Here is a 13683-nt window from a genome sequence, read left to right as displayed (position 1 = left end):
GAGAATTGTATTTTGGAATGGTTTTCTAAAAAGTAATCACATGGGCATTTGGGAAACGGTAAGCGAGAATTTTGGTGAAATAAGGAAAAAATCATATGCTCTGTTATATTATCTTTTGATTTGACAATAGCACAGTATATTTAAATCTGTGATAATAGTAGATAAATGAGAAAATGTTGCCACTCCTGTGACAACAATCACAATTATGGTATTGGTTTCATAGCCAAATAAAGTCGTATTTTCTGTTTCATGCAAATAATTTTCACGGGTCGGTTCCTTTAGGAATATTAAAATTACCTACTTCGAACAAAATTCTTTATGCAAATTCCTAAAAATACCCGCCTACTACATTATGCAAATCAAAATATTTAAAATAAATTACAGTTATTGACGGGGGTAATATTCTTTTCTGGAAACAAATTGATCTTATGTCTCCTTGGAAGTGACGATACTTTGTAAATAACATGATCTAAAACGTCGACATTTGATGAAATATTACCAGGTTACGGTGCTAGCTATAACCGTTGAGTGAATCCTTCACTCAACGCTATAACGCTATTCAATTATTCTTGCATGCTTTAGCTCGTACTTCATTTTAGATAATTTAGCATACTGTACTGTTAGTACTCTCTTCTTAAGACAATTTTAGTAGGTACTGGGCAAACCGCATGGGCAGACTTATTCTGGGAAGCTCGCATTTTCTCTTCATGTGCCAATATAGCCATTTAGATCAGTGGCATAGAGCGTTGGGGTATAAATCCGGAGGTCGGGTGTTCGAAGCTGGTTTGAGGTGAATTTTTCATCTGTGGCAGAGATGGGAATTTCCTTAGATCAGTTTCGAGCATTCTGCCGGCTAGTCCGAATTATAGGTTTTTCTGCAGTTTTCCTAATTCGTAAGGTAAATACCGGAGTAGTATAGAACAACTTAAGACCTTCTGCAGGGGCACCTCTAAAAAAAGCATTATGCGGGTTACTCTGTAATTGGGCGTAAAGCCTGTTGAGGGCCTAGAACAAGAGGGACAATAAATAAATAAATAAATATACACAGAAACCTTTTTAGGGAGATTGTAGATATCAACTTTAGATATGCATAAACCCAACCTTTTTGTCTTTTTTTCGTACTTTCCGATAAAAAGAAGAGTCCTAAATATATTTTTTATTAATCACAATTAGTATTATAATCATGGAGACATACATAAAATGACGCAAAAGCAACAGTTTAGGGTACAGGTAAAAATATAGCCAACGTTTAGTAGGGATTGGAATATATCATTTGTGCTTGGTTAGATGTAAGATCTCTACTTCCAAGATGGGAATAAAGATGTGAACAACTCATGTTCTTGACCTTGCTTTACGGTGACAACAATAGCATTTTCACGTTGGTATCTCTTCAATAACTGAAAAATAATAATTTTTAATACAGTAATCTTAAGTTGACATATTGTATAAATTATACCTGGTGAAGTTTACTGAAAACGTGCGTTATTTCGTGTTCTGTTGCGCCTTTGCCAATCCATACGAAGATTTCTTCAGAAGAATCGATGAGCATTAAATCATCTGAATCTAACTCGTTTTGTTCGAGACGTTCCAGCTCCTCAATTGAGACATGTCCATTGAGTTTTACATGACAGTGGTACATTTTCACGTCAGTTACAGCTTTCTGGTTTTCCTTGAAGCTTGTAGAGTACGATGGAATTCGGCCACCGATCGCTGCCCAAAATTGTAATGTTTCCTCGCCTTCTTGAAGCGTAATAGGTGAAACGCCTGATGGTACCAAAAGCTCCACAAAACCTGCTGCTAGCCGCTTTTCTACATCATCAGCGCCCTGTTATTAAATAATCAGTAAATGGGACAAAGAACAGTAAAACTCTAAAACACACCTTTCCTATCCATAACCATGCATGGTTGGTATTTTCAACTATGAAAACGTCATCAGATTCCAATGAATAGGCGCTAGGGCATTGTTGTGAAGCTCTAACATCAAAATCGTTTGTACCACGCACTCGATATAATCTTGTGCCGCCCGGAACGTACATGTCATGGTCCATGATATTTATGAAGCCACTGGCATGTCCACCCATAAAAATGATTAATTTACCTTTAAAAATTTGTAGGAAGTGTTTGGGTTCATAATCCTGCACAACTCGAATTTGAACCGCTCTTCCGCCCAGTTCATCATTATCCATTTTTACGGTCAAAATTGCAGAGGCCGCTTTATCATCCAGAGTACTTTTATTTCCCTAAAACACTTTGTTAGCACCGATGCGTTTCCATAACCGTATAAATTACCTGCCAGTAATAAATGATCCATTTACCATTGGTACAATGATATTTAATAACGTAAGAATCGCCTCCAAACAGTTTCCCATAATTTTCAACTGGCACTGGTACTAATTCATAGTTCTCTACTCTGTATATTTTAACATCACCAGAACCATCATCGGGCATGAACTCTGGAAGTTCTCCTCCACTTTTTTCGTCTAGTGGAGTAGGTCTTGCTGCGGCAGAGCGAATTAAACGAGGATGTAGCTCTTGAACACCTCGCCATCCTTGAAAATATTGCCTAAACGACGAAGGCTCTCCATCTTCTACAATCCTTTCGACATGTGTCCACGCGGGATAATTTTTGGTCTGAAGGAAGTTTTGCGCCTTAACCATAGCTTCGTCCTTTTCCTTTTTGTTACATTTTTTACCAATCCATATGAAAAGATTTGCACCTCCTGTTTCCAAAATGAAGCAATCATTCGTGTCAAGATGTGACTGCTTCAAAGGTTTTTGTCCCACTTCTTGAATCTGCATTCGTCCGCTGCTATCGGAAACGCGATATAGTGCAACGGTTCGTTCCTCTTTGCTTTCAAACTGTTCATCATCACCACCTGTGGATTCTTCAGGAACATCCGCCGCGGTGACACCCCCACCTAGCGCATCGAAGAACGCCTGAATTTCAGTTTCAGATGCAAATTCATCTAAAAACACAATTAGAAATGTCGAACGGCTCATTCCGAAATTTACCTAACACGTGAACCTTTGAACGTCCGCCATGATCCTGATCTCTAATCAGGTTCGCACCTTGGGCTGCCTTCAGCCGTTCAGTTCGCTTGCTTTGACCACCAACGTACACGTAAATATCATTCCCAACATCTAAAATGAAGCAATCGCCCTTGTTCATAGAAGAAATCGAAAGAGGCACTTGCTTCACTCTAATATTCCGCTTCCCTTTAACTTGGAAAAGCTTCTTTTCGAAGCTATCACGATCGACGTGCGCAAATCCAGAGCTGACGCCTCCTGGTAAGTATCGTACTCCAGATTTGAAGCGTGACAAAAACAGCTGAGATTCATGGTCTTGAACTTCACGGTACTGGACGGGATCACCACCAAGTTGGTCGTCAAGGCTCACTGTCAAGATAGCAGCCGACCCGGCTTCATCTTGAGATGTTTCGCTGCCTAACCAGAAGTGGATATCCCAACTGAAAATTCCGTTTTTCTCCTTGGTCTGTAAAACAAATCTCGCACAAACCAAAGATGACTATAGTCGGTGAACTTACAACGAGAATAATATACGAATCCCCAGTGTAGAATTTTCCATAGTCCTTTACGGGGTAAGCCACTGGTTTGAAATCCTGAAAAAAAAGTGAGTCAATTAAAACGCCACTAGAATAAAAGTAAATCAATTTCAGTCAAAAAGTAATTTATCATGGGATAAACTTTATTTATAGTCGAACTGAGTTTCGTATTTTATGCTTTTTATTCTGGTAATTTATGACTGCGCGCTAAATATAGAGTTAGGTATGCAGACGACTCCACATAAAAAGAGATCAAAAGACAACTTTTCACAGAAATGCTATATTTTTAGACAGTTTCTATGATAGTAATATACCCACATTGTATAGTCAATTTTCATTCCAAAAATTCTCCCTCAGTCGCGTTCGATTGAAGATGAAATTTATAAAAAGGAGAATCTGGGAGCTTGAAATACATCATTTTATATTTTAAAAAAGTTGAAATTTTGTTTTGTGATTGGTTTTGTAGCTATCGAGGTACAAGATTACAATAAGTTAGTTTTTGGCACGGATTTATGTCGATGGTGTCATTAATTTTTGGCGCCATCCACAAAAGTGGAAGGATTTATGGTGTCACTTTTTCGCCTGTCCACGCTACTGTTAAGTTGCTAGGCATAGACCGTTATTTACGACATTTTACACTCTCTAAGTGTATGGTCACAGATAATTGGGTATTTTATCTGTGGTATGGTGTATTTTTGACCAGCTCAAATGTACTAAAAGACGAAATGCTTCACCTCCTTTCTTGACGTGGATCAAGTTGGTAAGACCAATGCAATTATGGGTTATTTCCTGACCTTATCTCAGGAATCAAATCCTAATAATGAGGCTTGAAAAAAATCATCCTTATGGCTTTTTGTTTTGAGTTCATCTCTTTTTGGTGTGTTTTTCAGCTGATTTATTCCTTCGTGTTTCCATAATATAATTATGGCATCTCTTTCTGACTAACTTCTATTTACGTAAAGGTTGAAGTGTTTTGAGCAAGTGCAAAATTAAGTACCTACTAAATGAATTTAATAAAACTGCCCTACCATAAACATTAACCTACTTATTAGGCAGCAGATTAGATTAGCACTTAATCATAAAAAAAATAAATTAACAAATTAGCCTTGGTTTGCAAGGAAGAACTCAAGGTGAATATCGAGGTGATTATGTTTCCTTCAGTGACTCAGACAAAAACTTGTGATTGTTGTGGTTTTTTCGAATAAATTACGATGAATACATTTAATAAGAAATGGTAATTTTAGGAAATTGCAATATTCAAAATTTATCTTTTGTTTGCGTTCTTTATCTACAGATGTCGGTAAATAGTAGCTTTGCAAACAATATCCCGCGAGCATACAGATCCGTATTAAAAATATCTAATGCTAGAATATTATGGAAAACAAAATCCCAAAGCCAACGTTCTTGTCGATTTATTTTATGCGTAGCGAAGTTACTTTGTTTTGAAAAAAGAAATTGGATTCACTAAAATGTTTATAAAAGTCAGTCAACGATAATAAACAATCACGGATTATAAAACGGTTTATGAGGTGTGATATTTTACGATACAATCCTTTCATGTTGTACGGTATACATAATAATAAATAAGTACGCATGAGATAGGCGGTTACAGGCCTTTTTTACCCATCGCACACCTAAACAATGCAAGTGATATTTCTTATCATTGAATAAATAAAACAATTAATATGGGTTGATTGTATTGTAGCTCACTTATACCACAGATTTAATTTAACTCTGTGCTTATACATACGCACTCCTTGGATTGAAGATTTTTAAAATGTGAAAAAATAGAGTAAAATTCCTCCTGTCAGCCTTTTAGAAACAAAAGCGAGACAGGATTAGTGGAGGGTAAGGGCAAATAGACTATAATGGAAATCGAAGAAGCCATCGCCATTTGAAACAGTGTTGGATTCATCCCTGTCACTAAGTGTACATATAAAAGTGAAGCGAACGCATGATTTTGAATGAAAAAATGATACAAGGGTTCTCAAAAATGTCTAGGTCAGTGTTGTAATTTTGAATTTAACAACTAGGTATAGGGTATCAACATATAACTTATTCAAAATTTCTGAAATAAATTCTTTTCATTTTATTTATATTTGTTTGTATCTAAGAAAAATAAAGCGGCGATAAAAGGTATGGAATATAGGTACTCAGCTATTTTTGGGTCTATTTTTGGGTCTTGTTGTCACAAGTCAGAATCCCAAGCAATACTAGAACACTTGATACAATCGGTTTAATTTAAAAAGCAAAACTTATCGCAATTGACGACCCAAAGTCATGGTCCTTCACAACAAGTACCTAGGTATATGCGAAGAAGATAAGGAAACGCACAGATTTAAATGTAAGGAGCCATAAATTCGCCATATTTTAGTCCAAAACTTCGACTTTCAAGTTTAGGGCTTCGTATTCGAAATTTTACCTTACATTTCGGGTCGTAATTCAAAATTTTAAAATGTGGAGTTACAACTTATCAGTGTATTGGTGTCATGATTTCAACTTTTGAAATTTTTATTTTAAGTTGGTAGGTATATTTGACATTCTTTGATTTCAATTTCACTAATTGCCAGGAACTCTCGTTACTTCTTAGAGATAGAGCTGGACCAAGGGACTGATGTTGAGGGTCTGCGGCCTCGTATGCCATTTACGCGATTGCGGAACCGGAATGAACTAGTTCATTCAGGATGACACTTTTTCCATTAGTACAATTATATTAAAATCATATGCAGTAATTCCAATTCCAAATTCAAATTGGGTTTTAGGGATCTAAAATGTAAATGTCGGCAATGCAGAGAGTGACTCAAATTCATACTTGCGGTGGCATAAAATCATCAAGACCGGAAATAACATTCGTAGGGGAATCTATATCTATATTTCACAAAATGGAAATAGCCTAGTAGATATTATAATGTCTCGTAATGAAATTTGTGAAGCCCAAAGCCAGACAATGGGTCTACCCAAACGCAATGCATGAGAAGTTTCAGCGGGGGGCGAAACTAACTCCCAAAGAAACATTGACCGCCGAGAAGTTAGCAACAGGAATTCCATTACAGAATTCTGATCAAATTCAATGGAATTCCATCAGTTCATTTGAAATATGAGAGACGTCTTTAAACGGCTGAGATATTCTGACTTTACCTGTACTAGCTATCAATTTCGATTATACATTGATTAATGAGGTGTACCCAGTGCGCCAACTTAAAAGGCGGTCTTTTAAGGGAATTTTTTAGAAGGACAAAAATTCCCCTTATGTGATGGTTTGGACCGTCTGTCCGTCTGTTCCTCACCTAACTCGAGAACGAAAAGACAGCGATGTCAAACTTTCGCTAATCGATTTCTACGAGTTCAAGGATCAGTGCTATTGAATATGAGCCGGATTAAAAGTCTGCTTTCCGAATGCGAGCAGAGTGGCAAAAAATTCCTGTATCTTGTTTAAAACGGATATTTTATATTTGTACCTAGAACGATCTAGCGATATCGGTGTTAAATCATAATTAACCCCTGCTAATTATAATAAAAGCTCCAATTTAATTATATGCCGCGCGTTAACACAAAATCCAGCATAGGGCGCCGCGTTTAATTGATAGGGGCTCTTTATTATAATTATCAGGGGTTGTTTGTTTTAAAATCTGTATTGATAGCTTGTGCGCTGTACAATTAGAATGTCCAAGCAGTTTTTCAACAAAAGTTGTCCCTCATATACCAAAAAGTTAGACTTTGTGTTAGAGCGCCGCATGTAATTAAAGTAGACTTTTTATTATAATTATATCAGGGGTTGATTTCATTTTAAAATCGTTAACGATAGCTCGTTGGACGTACAATTATATCCGGTCCGTCTAGGTTTGGCCAAAGAAGTTATCTTTCATATTGAAAAAGGGCAGAGAAACATCCATTGCTGCGGAATTCCCTTGGCGACTTCCATCAAAGCAGAATTTTACTGCAATTCTACGAATGGAGACGACAGTAAAACAAGCATAGATCATGGGCAAACACGGTAGGTAATTGAGATTGCGATTTGTACGACTACAATTTACAATTTCGATTCATTTAAATAATTCGAAACAATTGAAAGGGCAATGGTAACGTATAAACATTATCCAAATTTAGTTATTCTAAAAAAAATGCTTACAGCAGTTTCCAAAATGGCTTGATTCCTATTGACTTAATTCAGAAAATCAGGAATATTTCCGCTTATAATTATTAATTCATGCTCAAGGTATGAAAAAGTGCACCTGATAGGCGTATTAGGGGCGAGGTCTACATGAATTCCAAAATTAGTTATACTATTTTTGACAAAATTTGAAAATAGAGTCAATATAAATGATTTCCTTTACATTTCTTTGAAAGTAAATATAAACTAGTTCCTGTCGAAATGTCCATAATTATTTTATGGCAATGACAAACCTTGGTTCATAATTAAATAACTATTATCATTTTAAATGAATTTTAGTTTTACGTTTGTACAGTAATATAATTTATTATTTTTAGAAATCCTATAAATCAAGGAGGATACATTTATATGCATGAAGCTGCCAATTAACAAGTTGACTTCAGTGTTCTTGAGCAGCGCCAAATGAGAACACTACTCCCCCAAAACATATGCTTATTAGTAACTTGACAGCAATTTAAAATTAAAATTATAGTTGCTGGTGCCAAAAAAATCAAAGTAACGATTTTGCTTGAAAACCTAGAACGATAATTGTTTGTATTTGCACTATGTAGTACCTACTTTAGCATTATCCAACACTATAACTTTATCTACGATAGATAATTTTATTTCCATCCTGACTTAGCTAATAAACGAATTTTGTTAGTGATTCAATTTTGCGGTGAAACTTGTCCGCAATTAAAATTTGTACGCAAACAAAATTTCTCAATGGAATTTTTAAAAAAATCGAATGCCAACTCTTCAAAAGCAGTTTGTTTTCATAGCTTTCAATGGTCCTAATGGAAAAATAAAAATAGATTTTCAGCTATAAGTAATTAAAGCGAGTTTTAGACACGACGGAACCTTGATAAACAGATCAATAACGCTCTAGCAATTTTTTTTTGCCAAAAAAGATCAAAACAATAAAAAGAAAAAATGTTTACCTCAATACGCCAAATTGCGATGCCGGGCACTTTACCGGCGTTTTCAAATGCTGGTTCCATTACTCTTCGCGTTGATGCTCCTCCTCCGACTGAACTAGTAGGATTGGAACGGGCGAGCGTCGTCGTGGCGTCTACACTATTCGAGTGATAACACGTTGACAGGAATAAGGCCAAAACTATAGTAGAGCGTTTCGAGATACGGCTCCAGCGGTCTGATTCGCGGTTCGTTGCACCTGTTGTCCCCATTTCAAGCATGCGCCTAAAAATTATGAAATCGTGTATTGTGGCGTCGTTAAAGATCAAGGTTGAATTGCTCATTATCGGCCGAATTATCCGCTAAGGTAAATGATATTTAGGGAAATACCTCCTTCGATTGGGACATAACTTTGTATAAGTCAAAAATCGAAGCAAAAGCGTGACCTTGAAAAGCCTGTTTTGGAAAGATGGGCACTGCATCTGCAGCTATTTAAGTTCCGTTTCTTTGTACCTACCGTATAATTACTTTAACATTGAGCTATTTATATAACCATTTTTAAATAAAACACGCATTCAATTTATGAGAAATGGTCTGTGAAATGAAACATTTCATGGTACTAAAGCTCCACATTGTCATTATTGCAGTCATCGAAATGCGTATTATCCAAAAGTGTTGTGGGAGAATGTTGCGACCTTTTTTGTTTTATATACCTATTTGTTGCTTGAGACATTCGTTTCAACGGAACCAGTTATTCCAATTCTTAAATGTTTATTACAGACAGAGGTACTTTCCAACTAGTTTGCGCTCAGTTTTCGTAGCTTGATAAAATCAAAAAAAGTAACTCGTATGGATTTTACTGTACCTGTACGAGTGTATCTGTACCCAGAATATTCACAATTCTGCACTTATATAAATATCTTTCAAAACGATGTCTGAAGTCGTGAAAGCCAGTGAAAAATTTGTACGCATGTCACCGTGATATTGTACACAAAAAAGATTGCCAATGTGTCAAAATATCATTAATAAAGTTGCACGTAATCAGGAAATCCCGTTTGGAGACCTTTCATATGCGGACGATTAATACCCTAAACCTCTGATACCCAGGAGCATGCATGCCCACATTCCCCAGACCGTCCGTCCGTCTGTGTACATGATAACTCGCGAACCGTTTCGAATTTTCGAATTCTGTTTGTGATTAAATTTTTGTGATTTGAACTTTCTGCCCGTCCATCTGTATTATAAAATTATTATTAATTAAAGGTATCAACGAAAGAAACTGTTTTCTATCAAATCCCTTTTCTATTATCCTTTATTATAATTGAAGTGGAGGGAGAGAGATACTGACTTTATCCTTCATGGTACTTTTATGAAAAATATCCATGAAATGAATTAATTTCTACCCCTTATTATCGTGATCGGTTAAAATTCCTTATATAAACGGCAAAATGAATCGCCTGTAGGAAACATATCTATTGGTCGAAGCAATACCTTGAAAACGAAGTGTCGGAAAAGGGTAGATACCTACTTATAAAGGGTAAAAGTGGAACGTCTGGACGAGACACATCTACTTTGGTGATGTCAAAACATTTAGTGCAAATGTCAGCAGAACGGAGGGTCGGAAGAAGGTGCTCACAAAGGCCGGAAAGATCGTCTAAACAGGATACATCTATTGGCGATGTCAAAACTTAATTATTTATTTCTTTATTTATTATCCCTCTTGTTCGCAACAGGGTTTCGTCCAATTCCAGAGTGAATATATATCTCTAAAATGTTGGAGGAAAGTACCTACAAAGAGAAAAATAATATTTTGGAGAATTTCTCTAAGGGCTTGATTCTTCTTGCACGATATAACGTAGATTTTGAATGTATGCCAGCCGGCCTTTAAACGTATAAAGATCCCCCTCCCCATTAATCATCTACCAAGAAGATAAACGTTGATAAATATAACACCTATTTACTAAGTTACTTCGATTATTAGGTACTTTTCCACACCCATATATGGATAGGTATTGAATTGACTATTGTTTTTATCACAGAAAGAAGTCCGTTGTCGTTGTGGTCCGGCTTGTTAGCACGATAACTCAAAATGGGACAAATTGCATACATTTCTGCAGGTGTAGGTATTACTTGCCTCTTGGAGACGACCACCTATTACTTTTCAGATCCGCAGGTCGCATCCTTCTGAGCAAGTAATTTTTTTATTTAATGACCGATCTTACTGAAATTTTAACACTAGCACCCTTTACTAAATGAAAAAAAATGAACCATACAAATAACCTGGTGTCCACCAGTCCGTCTGTCCGTCTGTGTACATGATAATTCACGAACGGTTTCAAATTTTCTAATTCTGTTTTCAGTCATGGGTAGACAATCATGGTCAAGAGACTAACTGATTAAATTTTGGTCGATACTCGTTAACCGGAAGTGACCTTGTCGCTCGTTGTGCTGTGTTATGTAATTGAGAATTGAGAAAATCGTTAAAACGAAGATTTTTGAATGGATAAAACGTCTTATTAAGTATAAAAAATAAGGGTAACTTCATAAAGCAGTCTACTCCAAAAATGTCCAGTTATCGAAATATTTGGGTATTTAATGTTCCGATTGTAGACATGCTATTAAGTACCTATGGTAATGGTAGTGTTACGTAGAAGAAGAAAAGTGACAAAGAGCGATTGTTTGCCGCCGGGGCAACGAGTCATGGCAAATTAACAAAAATTAAAACCGTATCTACTTAATAGCATTTTTGGAATAGCGACTACTCTACTCTTATTTTCAAGACGCATTTATATAAAGATAGGGGTTCCGACTAATATGATTCGGTTCGGACTGAAAACGTCAAAAATTAAAATATACCAAAGACGGCTACAGTTAGCTATAAGACATTGTACATAAAATGGATACAGAATAGAATTTTACGTAAAATCTAAATCCGAAATAATATATAGGGTGTTCCGTTTAAATTAAGTAGGTTGGCATCAACTCGACGTATGTATAATTGTTAATAAACCTGATGCAATTAAATGTTCGATACTTACATTATTTATTAGCAAGTGACTAAGCGCGATACAACATCAAATATTACACAGTACACTGTACTACCTGTCGTACAAACAAACCAGATGTGAATATAACTCGGAGTGATGACACCTTTTTACATGCAACAGTTAATTGATTTTAATGAATAAACGCTTCGCTGAATTATTTGATCCCCATTAAACAATTGAATAAGTGCATTTTGCTAGGGGGTAGAGGTAGATTGATCATTATTAAACAGTTGAAACGAATTGATGCATATATTCATATAATTGTGGTGAATAAATGATGCACTTCCTTGTGGGCCAGTAGGGTGCACCATTTTCCTAGGAATTCCCATTTGAAAAATGTCATCGAACCGAAATACTTCCCTTAATTATACAAATAGAGTTTGTCATTTAGTCAGAAATTTTTGGACCCATGTCCATAGAAGTTACCTTTTGTCAGGTGCTTTCCAATGGATAGAAGATTTCAGTTCATTTTTAGAACAATTTTTAAAATGGGAATTCTAGGGCGAGTAATTCACTTATCGACCAGGATTATCGTTTTAGAAATTTCACTGGGGATATTGTACAATAGAAAGTTTTGGTTTTCATGCTTCTCCGAACTGCCAACCACGTCGTTATAGGTGTTTCACACCCAACACCTTCAGGTTTGCCGTGACTTTTGCCTTGTAAGTCAAAACAAGGTCTTATCTAGGATTATTTGGGTCAAATTATTAAAGAAAGTAATCAAACGAAAAATAACAAAAATTTCACAAGATTATATGGTGTTTCGTACATAAGATTATATACTGAAATGTACGTACAGTACCGATGGTGCAAAATGAAATACATAAATATATTTCCTAACCTGTGATTTTAAGGAAAAATCCTAAAACTCATCGATTTGTATGTTTAAATGCAGGGTGCTTCGTAAGTATACCTTTTTTTAAAAAACCTAATCTATATTAGCATGATGGCGTCACAAACAACCCCGAAAGTTACAAGGTTCAATGAGGATAAACAATTTTTAAATTTATTTTAAATTTGCTTGTATTTAATGATTAAAAATAAAAGATTCATAAATAACTTTATTTATAATTAAGTAGGTACATACTGGAAGCACTATTGTGGCTGTTGCACTTGCAAAAGTAAAACAAAAACACTAATAAACCACAATAAATATATTAGATTTATTTATATATATATATTTGCATTACAATATATTATTGTGGTTTATTGGTGTTTTTGTATTACCTGCTTTTGCAAATACTAATTACATACTTCCAATAAGAATTTTCACCGCCGGTTTACGAAATGATGAAATTACTCTCTTCATTTGGAACATACTGTATGTACAAAATTGACGATTTTTCTTTCCTTTCGAATTATGTAGGTACTGGGTGATTTTGCAATATTTACCGGCGAAGAATTATGTAAAAAATTATGTAACATGTACATCTACTTACTTAACTATACAACCGAAAATATTAAAATATTGAACAAACAAAATACTTACTGTTGATAACTGTAAATCTCTAGATCACCACTAATCACAAAATAACATTCAATGATACAATTCCAATTTTAATATATACTTATGCTCCTCAGTTTGCACTGACCCATTACGACCCAAGGTTGTTTATAAGAACGCTTTTAACATATTAAATACCCAGAAGTAAATTGGATTAATCAATTCGAAGGAAATCGTATTATTACGAGAAGTATTTGTTATTGCCTAACTTTTACTCGCAACATTCTTGAAATCTTATAAATAGTTGGCGAACAATTAATCGTAAATAAAATCCTATCCCAACTTTGATACCGTTATGCTAATCGTCCGTTAAAATCGCTTTATTTCCAGAAGTCAGCGAAATTGTTTCTCTAAATTAGTTCTTTGCGACGGTATTGGTAATCGGTTCCAATACTATTGCTTGTGCACTTTTTCCAAAAATAAAAAAATCCATGCGACTGTCTTAGTTTCAAACTTTAAATATAGGTACCCTAGCACAATCATAAGACTACCTACATATCAAAA

At 35.4% G+C, this 13683-nt stretch overlaps 1 protein-coding gene across 2 annotated transcripts; it reads right to left on the bottom strand.

Annotated features, from left to right (window-relative positions):
- Nucleotides 1–1146: 1146 nt before the first annotated feature.
- On the bottom strand, nucleotides 1147–13317 carry LOC116165701 (gelsolin, cytoplasmic). Of its 2 annotated transcripts, none has more exons than XM_031480361.1 (8): nucleotides 13165–13317; nucleotides 8655–8913; nucleotides 3546–3620; nucleotides 3013–3493; nucleotides 2290–2966; nucleotides 1881–2240; nucleotides 1457–1825; nucleotides 1147–1397 (listed from the first exon to the last, which is right to left on the bottom strand). In XM_031480361.1, exons 2-8 carry the CDS (start codon nucleotides 8907–8909, stop codon nucleotides 1299–1301), a joined length of 2316 nt encoding a protein of 771 aa, XP_031336221.1. In that variant the 5' UTR covers nucleotides 8910–8913; nucleotides 13165–13317; the 3' UTR covers nucleotides 1147–1298. The 2 variants fall into 2 exon arrangements, with proteins under 2 accessions (XP_031336221.1, XP_031336220.1); XM_031480360.1 differs by lacking the exon at nucleotides 13165–13317 and adding an exon at nucleotides 11667–11765.
- Between the last annotated feature and the right edge of the window lie 366 nt (nucleotides 13318–13683).

This window comes from Photinus pyralis, unplaced genomic scaffold (assembly GCF_008802855.1).
Source record: "Photinus pyralis isolate 1611_PpyrPB1 unplaced genomic scaffold, Ppyr1.3 Ppyr1.4_LG3a, whole genome shotgun sequence".
Lineage (NCBI taxonomy): Eukaryota > Metazoa > Arthropoda > Insecta > Coleoptera > Lampyridae > Photinus > Photinus pyralis.
This window is presented reverse-complemented; position numbering and strand designations above follow the sequence as displayed.

Excerpts from the sequence above, each read along its gene's own strand:
- LOC116165701 (XM_031480360.1), bottom strand. Across the intron at positions 2,241-2,289 it reads GGATCATTTATTACTGGCAG|GGAAATAAAAGTACTCTGGA; the intron begins GTAATTTATACG and ends AAAGTGTTTTAG. Across the intron at positions 1,826-1,880 it reads CATGGTTATGGATAGGAAAG|GGCGCTGATGATGTAGAAAA; the intron begins GTGTGTTTTAGA and ends ATTTAATAACAG.